At 32.7% G+C, this 15738-nt stretch overlaps 3 protein-coding genes across 3 annotated transcripts; 2 read left to right on the top strand and 1 right to left on the bottom strand.

Moving 5' to 3' along the window:
- The first annotated feature begins 1380 nt into the window (after positions 1 to 1380).
- On the top strand, positions 1381 to 6438 carry LOC107928111 (mitogen-activated protein kinase 19-like). The gene is given in 10 exon segments (NM_001327282.1): positions 1381 to 1404; positions 3102 to 3510; positions 3752 to 3879; positions 3965 to 4024; positions 4601 to 4750; positions 4879 to 5034; positions 5195 to 5406; positions 5509 to 5610; positions 5782 to 5930; positions 6044 to 6438. Coding segments are annotated over 10 exon segments (1785 nt in total).
- Positions 6439 to 7234: 796 nt separating this feature from the next.
- On the top strand, positions 7235 to 9111 carry LOC107928115 (tyrosine--tRNA ligase, chloroplastic/mitochondrial). The gene is made up of 2 exons (XM_016859290.2): positions 7235 to 7373; positions 7508 to 9111. The coding sequence occupies exon 2, from the start codon at positions 7525 to 7527 to the stop codon at positions 8998 to 9000; it is 1476 nt and encodes a 491-aa protein (XP_016714779.1). The 5' UTR covers positions 7235 to 7373; positions 7508 to 7524; the 3' UTR covers positions 9001 to 9111.
- A 1230-nt stretch (positions 9112 to 10341) lies between these two features.
- LOC107928116 (protein SRG1) lies at positions 10342 to 12668 on the bottom strand. The gene is made up of 4 exons (XM_016859292.2): positions 12080 to 12668; positions 11599 to 11846; positions 10853 to 11174; positions 10342 to 10744 (listed from the first exon to the last, which is right to left on the bottom strand). Exons 1-4 carry the CDS (start codon positions 12329 to 12331, stop codon positions 10493 to 10495), a joined length of 1074 nt encoding a protein of 357 aa, XP_016714781.1. The 5' UTR covers positions 12332 to 12668; the 3' UTR covers positions 10342 to 10492.
- Positions 12669 to 15738: the final 3070 nt, after the last annotated feature.

A 15738-nucleotide genomic window follows, 5' to 3' on the forward strand; every position in this document is an offset into this window, starting at 1 on the left:
ATTCTAATAAATACGCCAAAAATCTAACCAATAGTGATGAAAATTACTTAGGTTAGTTCTTAGAAAGATATCAATAGTAACTATGTTAATTATTTGTATGTATAATCCGAACAATTTTAACCATATATTTAAAAAACTGAAACTTTAAGTTGCACTTTCTAAGAAAGGGTTACGAAACAGATCACTCAATTAATTAACCTTTATAGCTCTAAAATTAAGCAGTAACTATTTGACTTCTATAGTTGTATTAATTTGACCTTTTACCAGTCAACGATTAAAATATGAATTGTTACCCGCTAAAATTTTACACACGTTTCCAGTTTGTAGATTCAGACATATGTTTTAAACGTTTTATTATATTTTAAATTTCATATTTTTACATTTTCTTTAAAAAATTGTTAAAAAAACTAATTTTCGTTAATTTAATATTTATTTCGACAATCAATTAATTTAACTAATAAACATAACCAATTTAACTTTGTTTCAATCATATTCTGCATAACATAACAAAGATTTTTTTTGTTTTAAATTTCAACTTTATCTTTTGTTAAAAATTATGTTTTTAGTTGATAAAAAAACAAAATTACTGATGAAAATTAGGTTTAGAATAAACTAATTAATATTAAAATATTCAAAATTTAACTAATTTTTTATCACAAAAAAATCTTTTTTGATAATAAGATTATGAAAGAGTTAGAATATTTATGAATTATTGGTTTTTTTATTTTATAAGATAAAGTTTTCCTTTTTCAAAAATATATTTTTTAATTTTAAAATGTTAAATTCTAGAATTTTAAAAAAGGGAAATAAATTATCAGAAAAGGGAAAAACCAGCTTGGCAAGTTGCTTTGTGAAACAAAGTAGCAAACCCGTAAAAAAAAAAAAAAGGGGGTAAAAAATAGTTGATATTAAAATCAGTGGATATAACGATTTCTTTCCATATAAAATAAAGAAAAAAAACCAACCAAAATCACAATTTCTATTTTTAAATTTTATAATTTTCATTCACCGCCGATCTTCATATTTCTCTCATCATCATCATCTCGCTTTCGTTGATATCCAAAGGAAACCCATTTGAGTTCTCTTTCTACTGTATCTACCAGATCTTGTAGATTTTTAAAAGACCCAGAATTCTGGAACTTCTAAAGCATCCATTTGAAGAGGAAAACAAAAGGTTTAGCCTTGCGTGGTTGGTGACAACAAGTAGGTCCAGGTGGGAGGCAAATGTGGTCGATTTTCTCTTTCTAGTCTGCTTGAGTTTGGCTGCCGAGAAAATTTCTGTTCTTCCTGTTTCTCGGTCTCTTTTTATTTACTGAAGGAGAACTAGAAAAGGAAGCAGAGATCTTTTTGGTGTTTCCTTTATCTTGGGTTGAAGAGAAGATGCAGCCAAATCAGTTGAAGAAGGTTAGTTTCTTCTTCTTCTTCATCATGATCTTCTTCTTTTTTGTTTAGAATTTATTACTACTTCTTTTTTGAACTTCTAAGTTTAGGTTTTTAGGAATTATAGGATCTGGGTTTTGTGTATCAAAGTGTAAAAGGTTTAACCTTTTGATTTTTTTGAACATGGTTTGAAGATAAAACTTTCAAGGTTGTTCTTTATTGATGTTTTCTTGTAGGAAAAATGATGTGGCTTAGGTGCTATGATTTCAAGCTAATAAACCTGTTTAGATTTTATTAAAAATTTGAATTAATATTTTTTTTTATCAAATAATTTGGAGAAGGCAGGGCCTTGGTTAAAATTTTATCATTAAAAAAAAAAAAGGTTAGAGGTGTCATGTGAGGTGATAAGTTGAGATTTTGAAGTTTGGGTTAGATTCTTTTTAACCAAAATGAAATTGTTAAGTTTTGGCTTTAATTTTCACTGAGATTGAAGAGGATTAATTTTGGAACTGAATAGAGGAAATATAAAACTTAATTCACACACTTGTTTATAAAAGAAATCAATATTGATGAAGGAAGAAAAATGAAGCTTGGTTTGTGCTTAAATTTCAGGTTTTAAAATCAACTTGAAGCTTAAAAAATTTTCTAGACATGTTTGGCATTTGTAGCCTGTGGTGTGAATTACAATCCTACATATTTCCATTTACAGGTTTTGTATTGAATGATTATTGTTATCATATTATTTGATTTCTTGTCTTAAGAATATTACCTTTTTTGGTATGGAATTAACTTTAAAATAATTGGTGGCCAATAATCCGCTGGGTTGCTTCAATCAAGCTAGTGCTTAATGTTGAAAATGTTTCTTGAAGAATGAAGATAATTCTATTTTTACTGTTTTTGATTCCTTTATGTATGTTGAAAATTATTCTATTTTCAACAAATGTTGAAAATGTTTCTTGAAGAATGAACATTATTCTATTTTTACTGTTTTTGGTTCCTTTATGTATGTTTTCACTTTTTCATAGCATGATAAAGATGGCTACTAATATTTTTGGATTTCTTTCTAGATTGCTTTCTTTATCAAAAGTGGTATTGGTTTCCTCTGTAGTTATATGGAGAGCATTCCAATAAATGAATCGATTTCAATAGATTCTGTGTTTGATTTTTGACTAATAGAAATTGCCAAGCTAAGTGCAACATCTAGAACCTAATTCTGTTTCCTCAAAGCAATGACTTTTGGATGTATATATTTAAATTTTTTAGTTTTGCATCTTTAAAGGCTATTAAAGCTGTTTTTGGCTTCATTCAAGCACCTTCGGGTTTATCTTATCCAGTTAATCCACGTAAAGACTTGCATACATCTCTGACATCTTAAACCTGGTTCAATTTTACAGTACTGAGTTCCAAATTGTAACATGCTCATGTTTTCGGGTCAAATTTGATTTCTAACTTCAAGTCTACTTAAATGTATGGTTTTGAATGGGTGCATGTTGTGGTTGTTTGTTGTTTATACAACTATGTTGTATTTATTGCTCTGGATAATTTACTTTGTCCTCTTCTTTTGAACCTGTGGAAAATTTACTTATGGCACTTCGTGTAGGACTCAACTATGCATGATTCTGTTGTTTTTCCCGTTGTTATTTTTCCTTTTCTTGAAGAATATATAATTTACTTATGGACCAACCATTCTGATTTTTTTTTTCTCTTTTTCATTTTTTCAGGACCTAAAAGAGATGGACTTTTTCACTGAATATGAGGATGCAAACAGGTATAGGATTCTTGAAGTTATTGGGAAGGGAAGCTATGGAGTTGTTTGTGCAGCACTTGACACGCATACTGGGGAGAAAGTGGCAATAAAGAAAATACAAGATGTATTTGAGCATGCATCTGATGCTATAAGGATTTTACGAGAAGTCAAGCTGCTCAGACTTCTTAGACATCCTGATATAGTAGAAATTAAGCGAATAATGTTGCCACCATCAAAGAGGGAATTCAAAGACATATTTGTTGTTTTTGAGCTCATGGAATCTGATCTTCACCAAGTCATAAAAGCTAATGATGATTTAACACGTGAACACCACCAGTTTTTCCTTTACCAAATGCTTCGTGCGATGAAATACATGCATACAGGTAAAACATTGGGCTTCTTATGTGTTTATGATATCATGATAGATTTTTCAATAGCTTTTGGGTTGTTAGCCATATATTATCAACATTTTATTTTTACCATACTTGAAGGAAATTCTCTTTGCCTGAGTTTTTATTACCTAGCATGGACGTTCTTACATGTGTTAATAGATCAGAAATTAGCTTTGATCGGGAGCTTAATGTAATTGCAAACTTACACTGATTGCTACAAATTGGTTTGCAGCTAATGTGTACCATCGTGACCTTAAACCGAAGAATATACTGGCAAATGCAAATTGTAAACTTAAAATTTGTGACTTTGGGCTAGCAAGAGTTGCATTCAGTGACACCCCGACTACAGTCTTCTGGACAGTATGTAGTTTTCTACCCTTCATTTTTTCTTTTCCACTTAAAGAGTGAACATGCATGTTTATATGTTATTTATTGTTCCTTACAGGACTATGTTGCTACACGATGGTATAGGGCTCCCGAGCTGTGTGGATCGTTTTCTTCTAAGGTATGGAATTTGTCCTATACGGCCTTTAGTTCTTTTCTTCCAATGTAAATAGTAACATGGTGAAGCAAGATATGTGGTATCATGGACCAAAAGCTTGGCACAGATTTGTTGTTTGCCTATCTGCTACTTGAAGTCAACTAGTCAAGGTTGAACCTTGTAGCATCTTCTAGTTTTCACTTCCGAGAGCATTATGTTGTATTTTATTGGTTATTTTTTATGAACCTTCCATTTTAGTTGTATGGTTTCAGTGTTTTTATTAAAATTCAATTATGAATATATTGTTTGACATTGGGGTTTGCTCATCGAGGCACTCTAATCTTGGTTGAGCTATACCATACTTGGCAATTCAAAACATTTTTATTACATAAAGAATGCTTAAGTGCTTCTTAATAAGCAGTAATGCTAGATAAAATAATTGTTGTTCAGGGAGGACTTTGAACTCTCCTGGAAGTTGAAATATCTGTCATTCAGGTAAATGTGTCGGGTTTTGTCTGTTTCTATGGATTGCTTTACTTGGGGTGTGACTTTTAAATTTATGTTTTCAAGGGTTTGATTTTTGTTGGTAACTGTCTGCAGTATACACCTGCTATCGATACTTGGAGCATCGGCTGCATCTTTGCTGAGGTGTTGACAGGGAAGCCCCTGTTTCCTGGAAAAAGCGTTGTTCATCAATTAGAATTGATCACCGATCTTTTGGGGACACCTTCAGCAGAAACCATATCTGGAGTACGGCTTCTTGCTCTCTCTTTTTTTGGTGTGGGTGTGTGTGTGCATCTGTCTTGTTACCTTGGGGGCTATTTTCCTTTTCCTTTCTAGAGAGTGAATTAGAAAAATTTGTGTCTCATCAATTGCAGGTTCGAAATGACAAAGCAAGAAAATACTTGTCAGAAATGCCGAAAAAACATCCTGTTCAATTTTCAAAGAAATTCCCAAATGCAGACCCATTAGCAGTGCAGCTATTGCAGAGGCTGTTAGCATTTGATCCCAAGGACCGGCCAACTGCTGCGGAGGTGTGTTTTCCTTATCTTTTGTGCCATAAATATGGCATCCTTCAGATTCAATCCAATCAATCGTAAATGGATCTTTCTTGTGCATGTCTATGTCTTGTCTGAAAGTTTTCGTGATTTTTAGGTTCATCATAGTGAAACATTTTCTGTATTAATGTAACAGGCATTAGCTGATCCTTACTTCAAAGGCTTGGCTAAAATCGAGAGGGAACCTTCTTGTCAGCCAATCTCGAAATTAGAGTTTGAGTTTGAGAGGCGAAGGTTGACAAAGGAGGACATTAGAGAATTGCTTTACCGGGAGATACTAGAATATCATCCTCAGCTGCTCAAAGACTATATAAATGGAAACGAAGGACCCAATTTTCTCTATCCAAGGTCTGAATGCCTTCAAATTTTAATGCTTCTCGGCTTGTATTTTTTCGCCCTTGATCCACATGATAATATTGTGTGTTTGTGTTTGTGTTCTATAAATTGCAGTGCCATTGGTCAATTCAGAAAGCAGTTTGCATACCTTGAGGAAAACGGTGGTAGAAGCGCACCAGTTTTCCCTCTGGAGAGGAAGCACGTGTCCCTCCCAAGGTATTACTTGTTTCGGAATTTGGACAATCTGTGTTCTAAAAATGCATACTGATGTATTATAGAGCCATAATTACATAGCATAAACATGACAAATGTATTTCTTTATTATGTATGAATTTTCTCCCCCTCTGGAGATGAAAATTTTTTAATTTGTGTTCTGTTCAATTGCAGGTCTACAGTTCATTCGAACACTAATACGCAGTCAACTTCGGTTTTGTGTGAGAACCAACGAGTTAAAGATGAGGCTCCCAGAAGGGAAACAGATACTGTTGCTGGTTATCCAAAGACTGCTGCACGGCCACCACCTAGGGTGCCATCAGGTACCAACTCTTATGCTTTTACTAAAAACTACTGAACCGTTAGGTATGCATGCCCGTTTGTTACGCCATTTAGCTGATGCCAGATTTTTTCTTAAACCTCTTGTTTTGTACAGCTAAACCAGGGAGAATCGTTGGATCTGTCGTACCTTACGAGAATGGGAAAAACACTAAAGATGGTTTCGATTCTAAAATCATTTACAGACATGCAGTGCTTCCTCCGCAGAACATCTCCCCCCATTGTTTCTACCGAACCACCACCAAACATCAAGAGAAATCCGGAATACAACCTCAGTTTACTATGGTGGCAAAACCAGCCCCAGGAATGGTTGTCGACATTAACAACCACCTCTATTACCATCCGCAAACCAAGTCTGACCAATTAACCGATAGATTACCGATTGATGCAAAACTTCTACACGCACAAACCCAGTTTGGTGCAGTTGGTGCTGCTGCGGTGGCTGTAGCCGCCCACATGAATGTAGGGACAGTTCAATACGGATTGTCTTAAAAACTGATATTTGCACCTCAGATGAGGGTAGATTGGGGATAAATATTTGTGGAGGGTGGTTGAGCTTATGAATGCCATTTTTGGCGATTGCTCTTTCCCATTGTCTTCTAATTTATTCCCTTTTGTAATTATAGGTTGTATCATTGGATTCTATAAAAAATCAAATAAATTGGTTCAAGTTGTTAGGAGGAGACTCAGTACCACTACTTGCATTCACACCCAGATTTTTGCCTAGTTGGACAAAGCATTATAAAATATTGTTCAATCATTTTATTTTGTTTTCAAATTTCAATTTGTATTACAGAAACAACAGACACACACAATATTGACTTCTTTTGTAGGCTTTGTTGCATGTACACAATATTGGAAGAATGGTAAAATATTTTGAAATATGATCTAATTAACAAGGTTTTTTCAATGTAAATTTTATTAATTTGACTTAAATTTAATAAATTTAACTGTAAAATTTACACATAATATAAAGCTTGTTAATATTTGAGTGACTAGTGATGTAGTTCACTCATAAATTTTTGTACTTATGAAAATAAAAATATTAATATAAATGCAGATTTTACTGGTAATGAAAAAATAAAACATTTATAAAAATAATAGATATGATAAATAATATATAAATACAAGCATAAGCATAATTTTTTCCTAATCTTATTTTTATTTATGATCACCACAATTTTGTGTTATACAAGTAAAATATTTTTTTGGTGGGAATTAGGAAATAAATAAAATTATTCATAAATTCATAATATTTGTAAATATTTCTTTTAAAGCCTTCAAATTTGGGCTTTAGGCCATTTAAAACCAAATTCTCTTCCAAAATCCAAACCCACACAGCGGCTTATCCTTCTCTTCCTAATCCCACAATTTTTCTCTGTTATTCTCTCTGCTTTGAGACTCAGTGGACAGCCATAGTCACCAAGGTCAGTCTTGCTCTTTATTTCATTTTGCCTTTTTAAATCAATTTCAATATGATAGTTTCGTATTCAAAGATTGGCATTGTTAATTACATAAAGCTAAAAGCTTTTGTTTTTCCCTTTTTTTCTTTTTAAAATAGGAAACAGAACACTGTTAATGGCTTCAAGGACTTTCCTTTGCTTCAACCATGGGAAATTTTTGCTACCCTTTACTACAACCAAGTTTATTCCTGCTTCTAGAAGACCCATAAAAAGTTTGAGCTTTTCTTCCGTAAGTTGCAGCCTAAACACTCCTCAGCCAACCGTTGAACCGAAATTTCAAATGGGTAGCACCCCAAATGTTGTCAAAATACTTGAAGAAAGAGGATTGCTTGAATCCATAACCAATGAAAATCTCAGGTTGGTTTGTTCAGACCAAACTGCTGGTCCTCTCAAAGTTTATTGTGGTTTTGACCCAACTGCTGAGAGCTTACACTTGGGTAACCTTTTGGGGCTCATTGTTCTCTCTTGGTTCCAAAGATGTGGTCACAGAGCTGTTGCCTTGATTGGTGGAGCTACTGGTAGAATTGGTGACCCTTCTGGGAAAAGCCAAGAAAGACCTGAACTTGATTTGGAATCATTGGAAAAAAACATTGCTGGGATCATGGAGATTGTAAATAAGATTCTTAGTAAAAATGCAAATTTAGGTTCTGAACAAAACTCTAACTTTGTGATTTTAAACAATTATGATTGGTGGAAAGAGGTTAGGTTGCTCGATTTTCTTAAACAAGTCGGTCGATATGCAAGGGTGGGGAGTATGATGAGTAAGGAGAGTGTTAAAAAGAGGCTGGAATCTGAACAAGGGATGAGCTATACTGAGTTTACTTATCAGTTGTTGCAAGGATATGATTTTTTATACCTTTTTAAGAATGAAGGTGTGAATGTACAAATCGGTGGGAGTGATCAGTGGGGTAATATTACTGCTGGGACTGAGTTGATAAGGAAGATTTTACAAGCTGAAGGAGCTTATGGATTGACATTTCCACTTTTGTTGAAGAGTGATGGCACCAAGTTTGGAAAATCGGAAGACGGTGCAATTTGGCTTTCACCGTCTATGTTGTCTCCATATAAGTTTTATCAGTATTTCTTCTCTGTTCCAGATGCAGATGTGGTGAGGTTCCTCAAAATTCTTACGTTCTTGAATATGGAAGAGATAAATGAGTTGGAAAGTGCAATGAAAAAACCTGGCTATGTGCCAAATACAGCTCAGCGGAAGCTTGCTGAGGAAATTACTCGTTTTGTTCATGGTGAAGATGGTTTAACCGAGGCTCTTAAGGCAACTGAAGCTTTGAGACCAGGATCCGAGACGAAATTGGATTGGGAAACTATTGAAGGGATTGCTGAGGATGTTCCATCTTGCTCCTTGCCTTACACCGAAGTGTTGAATCTTTCGATTGTTGATCTTTCTGTCTCGTCTGGTTTGTTTGAGAGCAAATCAGCTGCACGTCGTCTTTTGAAGCAAGGGGGTATCTACTTGAACAACAATAGAGTGGATAATGAAAGTAAAAGAATAGAGGCTGAAGACATTGTGGATGGCAAAGTTCTTCTTTTATCTGCAGGCAAGAAGAACAAAGTAGTTGTAAGAATATCTTGATTGCTTGTAGCAGTGACTGATTATTTCTTAGAAACTGTGTTGCCACATTCTTGTATGTTAAACAAAGTTTTGAATTTAACGGTATATGAACAAATCAAGGTAATTTTTTCTTGTTTGTTGTTATAGTGGTTGCAAGAGTTCCTATTTCTAGCCTTTAGACATGATCATTTTTCTTTTATATATATATATATATAGTTTCTCTTCTTTGTCTTGTTTACAAATCCATATCCTTTGAATTATATGGATGAACAAGGCATATTTTGATTTTCCGAGGAAAGACGGACCATCTTGTGTGAAGTGGTCTTCACATGTATGTTTTAAACCATGGAATGCCATATTCTTTTCAAGTGTACATACTGTGTGAATGCTTGATAACAGAAAGGGGCCTCTGGCATTGCAGTTAAGTGCCGAAAAGAATGTAAATACCAAAGAACCTTTGAGGCTAACATCTAAAGCAGGACGCTTAGGGAAATGGTGATATCTTTGTGCATGGATCAACTCATGCTTGAATTTAAAATTAATGCTTTTGGCAGGCTGTTTGCGATTAAATTCTGGAAGTTAAGGGTCAGTCATAAACCTCGTTACTTCATGGACATGCCTGGAAACTCCAGCAATACCTTTGTTTTTCTGAATTGGGTTTCTATGCAGATTGCTGATCCTCACAGATGATCTATGTCTTTTGCTTTATCTAATGCTTTTGGAGCATTTTTGAAGACAATGGATTTAAGGTAACTCATAAAGCTACTAGTTTCCAGAAATGGTTTTGTACTATCTTCGGCTTGAGCTCAGCTTTAATGGTGGCATGCTACTCAGTTTGCTATATCTCAAGTGAGAAAGGTTGCCCGAAGTTTTACAATGGTAGCGCTTGACCATCTCAATTTGTGCAAGTTCTTTATGTTATTATTTGCTTTTATTATCTTCACTGGAAAGTGGTGTATGAAATGTGCATATCATCATAATTCAACTTCTACTAATAAAATGTAAATGCATTGACCGTGAGCACGTAGGTCTATTTACATATTTAAAATACTTTAGAAGTGTCATTCAGATTTATTTTCACCCTGGGATTCACAATTTTTCAGGAAAGTTTCCCTCAAATATTGTAGCTGTGCATTGGTAGCAAATTCCATAAATCTTTTAAGTTTGCATCTAATTCATGGTGTATTCTTGCTTAGAAGATAGTTTCGAACCTTTAAGAGTTGATATCAGACAGGTTTCTAGTTTGAATCTCAGCTTCTAAAACATTTACCTTATTTCCGAGTCACGGATTTTTTTTTTTTTTACTAAAAAGAAAAGATGATTTATATATTTGCAAGTTTATGCAAGTATACTTGCTTTGGGTTTCTATAAGGTTCAATGATAGCATATACATACATGCTTATATATGTACATATACATGCAGTTTTATTCTAAAGACTTGATCCATAATATTTAGGATCGCTTTCCTTCAATTGTTGCATTATATCTACTAGAAAATCAACTGATTTCATTCTTAATCATGTTGTATTCTCATGAAATCAAGATACGATTTTCCCTGAAGCTTACGAGCAAATAGGCCCTTGTAGTATTCTTTGACTTTCACTCTCCTAAACATTGCAGGTCTTTGTTCAGAGATCAAGCTTCGCGCAGGGCCTATTTCGCCATCATTCCTTGGGCCACAGAATGTGGCAAAGGAGAGCCTTTCCCTTTCGGAGTTCACGGTGGCACAATGTTCGATGCTACGGTACGTTCCGTTTGTTATAATCTGCCATATAAGAGTTCACATGAGCATCACATACACACACAGATGAAAAGGAACTTATTCTAGACTTGGTTTGTAACAAGTTTCCGAACACTACGTCATAATTATCACCTCCAAAAGGTCTCCAACATTTACGATGAAGGCATTCGGAAGGGGTTTAACAGTAACCCACTTCCCATCTTTCCTTATTTGTAGACCTTCCACTTCATTGAGCTGAAGCAAAATAGTTATGATGGAAGCATCGGAATGAGGGGTGAGGCCGATGACCTGCTTGGGTAAATGACAAGGTGGGTAATAGTTCCTAATTGCTTGCCTTCCCTCTCCAATAAACTTCTCCATTTCCTCAGTTTTCATACTAAGAGCTTCTACCATCTTTGCAAGGATAGCCTTGAAGAGATTGTTTAACTCAGATGAGTAAGACTCCAATGTATCTCTACATCAAAAGCATTAAAAAAAATTAGGGTTAATGCAATTTTTGCCCCCTCAACTTGGTAATTAGGTTCATTTTCGCACTTGTACTTTTTTGTAGTCTATTTTAGTACTCGAATTTGGCAACTAGGTCTATGTTGTTTCTTAAACTTAAAAAATGTAAAAAGTTTGATAACGTAGCACTTTAAGATAGTGCCTCGTCATTTGGTCTACTTTTTCAGGTGATATTGTGTCATGTCATTTTTCTACGTTTAAAGATCAAAATAGAAGAGAAAAAAAAGAGAGTAATGTATGGGTGCTAATTGATAAGTTCAGGGCCAAAATTTATTTTAATACCTTAATAATTCATGATTGTGTATTCATATCGTGTTACATTTTAGTTAGTTTTGGTATCACGTGACTATCGTGTTCAAATTTACCGGGTTTACCTCAAAGGAAGAGGGAGGTTGTTGAACAAGTGAGGCTTTCTAAGATGGAGTGGAAGAGTGAGCATGTAAAAGATGTCAGCCCAATCAAGCTTTTGATCTTCAGACACGACAAAACTTTGCCCAAATCCTTCAACTTGCCCTGGATACTGCCAAAATTTGTTCTTCTCTTCCTTTGGGAGGTTGAAGAAGTCCCGAATCTGGGTATTTACTTTCTCCAACAAAGTTAAGCTCACTCCATGGTTCACTAGCTGCAGATGAATTCAACAAATAAATTGTGATAATAAAATGTGGCATATTTGCAAACAGATCCATACTTCTAAGTACAACATTTTTTAATGTTCAGATACTAAATTGAACATTTCTATTCATAAAGGATCATTTCTGAAGTTTACTAAAAAAAAAAAAAAAGCTGATATAAAGGACCAATGGCAAGGTTGAGTTTACAATTAAACCATACGTAATCTTAAAATTACATTTTTACCTGGAAGAAACCCCATTCTTTACAAGCAAAATCAAGCTTATCGAGTTCGGAATTTATTGATTCTTCAGAGACCAATTTCTGCATATCAATAACCGGGATTTCTAACACCGGACCACCGCTGTCGGCAACCACATCTTGTTCAAGTTCAGGGCGGAGATACCTGTAGGGAATGGCGGATAAGGGTTGTTTAGCGAGCTCTTGAACACTAGGCACCAGCAGAGAACTTCCAACATTGGATGCTTCAGATTCCATGTTTATCTTCAGGTTTTGGAACAGCGAATTCCGTTAATTAAATATAAACAAAGTTTTTGGAGGGGGTTGGGGGGCGGGGGGGGGGGTAGTTCCTACCTAATCCATGCTGGATTTTTGTGGGTTGATTGTTGGCACGGCGTTTAGCCGTCCCAAATTGAATAAATAAAAAAACTTTGAAATGTTTTCTTCTTTTCGCATTGAATTGCATATGATTATACCATTTTCACATTTTTTATAAACCTTCCAACAGTTAGAGCTTACAGCTTCTTATTTAGGATCTTAAATAGAAACAAATTTTCCAACAAGATCGAAATTTAGGAGATACCCTCCATAGATCTTTTGGCTCAAATTCCATTAATCTATACCTACACTTTGTGATAAGCCTATACGAGCCTATGAACTCTCAAGCATACATCGAAGGGGACCACTTTTGACCCAAACAAAATACTGTTACATTATATTCATCCATTGTCTTAACATGATAATTCATACTAGGAATACAAAATATCAATTAGTCGATTGAACTCTAAGAAGTATGAAATTAATACCATCACAACATGTAACGTTTAATGAACGAAAAAATATACCACTTTTAAGACTCAAAGAGGCCAAGAAATAGGATTTTGGTATCTCTCTCTCTCTAGAGTCACTCTCAACTATCATTCTTGCTCCTCTTACACTCTAACTCTCTTGAGAATCTAAATTTCAATAATTTGTGATCAATTATGTCTCTCCACCTACCGAGTTAACCGTCATAAATTATCATAACTTTAACCTTATATCAATAATTATATTAATATTTAAATATCTTTATAAATTTTAAATAAAAATAATTGTGTTATCATTGAAATAGTAATTTTATGAGGTGGACTTCTCTTTTAGTTTTGTTTGAATAAACTGTGCTTATTAGATTAGACGAATAACTTAATTTTCGAAGTGAGAATTATCTTAATTTTCAAAGTGAGAGTTGTATAGTTTTGATTTATATAAAACAGTGGTTAAAATTCTTATCAGATACCAGTTTAACACGAATTCAAATCATGTTACCCCATCCCCACCCCTATTATTATATGTAAAAAAAAGTGAGGGTTATACAACACAATTTCTAGTCCAAACCCAGTTGATTGTTAATATATATGTAATGTTGGAGAAATTTTTTTAATGTATTTGCAACTATCTTATACCCTTAAAACGCAATTTGGAGTCACTTAAAAAGTGCATGTAGAGTTACGATCTTATTATCAATAAGGCCATGGTAAGTGACTACATATATATATATATATATATATAGTAATAGTTGATTTTTGCTCAAATTCCCATGCTGGTTAGAGAGAAAAAAAAATCAATTTGCGGTGTTCTGACAATTTTGAATACGTTAAAATGTAAAATAAGTCTTCTGAAAATAATTAAAATGAATTAAGTTTTTTTGTCGAAAAGTGCACTTATTTGAGCTCTTTGAATTATGATTAGTATTCAATTAAGCCCTTTGAATTTATCTTTCTGTTAAAGCTCCTGACGGCCGTCAATTACTAACATGGTAAAAATACTAACGTCGCAAGCTGTACGTGGAATGTTTAATTGATATTTTTTTATTTTATTTTATGAAGGCTTAATTGATTTTCTTATTATTTTACGAGGGTTTAATTGATTGTGTAAGTAAAAGAATTATTAAAATTCTAAAAATAAATCTATTTTTTACACATGAATTAAAAAATTCATAAAAAGTTATTAAAAAATTATTTAAAAATATAGAGAATTTTTAATATTTTATAAAAGCTTTTACTATAATATAAAAAAATATTATAAAAAAATTAGAAAATTTATTGAAACATCATTAAATATTATAAATTATTATAAAAATAGTATAATTTTTTAAAATTATTAAAAATTAGAAAAACTACAAATAGCTTAGAGAAAATTATTAAAAATCAATAGAAGTTTATAAAATAAAAGGTTATAAAAATAAAGTTATAAAAATTATAGAAAAATTTTGTTATTTTGTTGGTATGGAGTCTTTTGTTTTGGTGATAAGGAAATGGGGAAATTGAAGTTTGATGATCAAACTTGTATGGGGTGTCAAGTGAGAGGTTTAAGTGACGAAGAATTCAGTGCTTGATGGCTTAAGGTGAATGTTGGGTAAAGGTGCTCATGGATCGATCCGATTTACAACAATTAAAAATGTGTAGAAAATAAGTTTATGTTAATATTTTTTTATATTTTATAATTAAATTTAAATAAAAAACATTTTTATTATTTCTAAACCAGTGAAACGAAATCATTTTGGAGAGTTAAGTCTAGTTAGACTTGAGTCTAATTTTTTTTTTCTGAAATCAGGCCTAAATTCAACTAATCCTATGAACATCTAAATATTTTAGTTGATGATAGATTATGCGAAGAAGTTGACAAGGATATAAGACGATGCATGCGAGAAAACAAACATGTGTAGTAATTTTTAATTTTTATAAATTTTCTTTATTTTTTATATTTTATATAGTATTTGAATAAATTTAATATATTTTTCTAAAATTTTTAATAACATTTAAATTGTTTCTATAATTTTTTTTTATAAATTTTGTAACATTTTTCTAAAAATTTTTATAACATTTAAAAAATTTCTATATTTTTAATAGTTTTTATAATTATTTATAATTTTCTAATAATTTTTAATGAATTTTATAATTCATGTTAAAATTAGATTTTTTTCATAATTTTAATAAAGTTTTTACTGAAATAATCAATTAAGCCCTCATAAAATAATAAAAAAATCAATTAAGTCCTCCATATCATCATTTTGCCACGTTAGCTTGCCACATCACCTGTTACATCAACAGTTAACAACCTTTAAGGATTTCAACGGAAAAATAAATTTAAGAGGCTTAATTGGATGCCATTCATGACTCAAAGGGTTCAATTGGGCGCACTTATTGATGAGGGGTTTAAATGATTTTTTAATTATTTTCGAAGGATTTATTTGTCATTTTAGCCTTTTGGGTTCATAATCTAAAAAAATCAATTATCTTTTATCTACTTAAAAATTTAATTATTTTAAAAATATTTATCAATAAAATTTTGAAACTTTACGAAATAGTATTTAAAACTCATTTTTATCAAAATAAAGTCCAAAATCTTAAAACCTATATCAACATGAAAAAAAAATTAAGAACCGAACCTAACCAAATTACCATAAACAATTTAAAAAAACTTGATAAAACCGAACCAAACTCGGCTTGGAAGGTTCCCCCTAAGGATAATTTCAATGTTGACCTTAGAATTAACGATACTAAATATATTTGTAGCTCTTTGATTAGAGTGAGTCAACTATGAATCTTAATGGTGTAATCTTTGCCATTTGCTGTCATTGATTCCTTGTTGGTTTCTTTTATAGGCAATATCTCTCTGGCAACATG

Source organism: Gossypium hirsutum, chromosome D01 (genome assembly GCF_007990345.1).
Source record: "Gossypium hirsutum isolate 1008001.06 chromosome D01, Gossypium_hirsutum_v2.1, whole genome shotgun sequence".
Taxonomy (NCBI): Eukaryota; Viridiplantae; Streptophyta; class Magnoliopsida; order Malvales; family Malvaceae; genus Gossypium; species Gossypium hirsutum.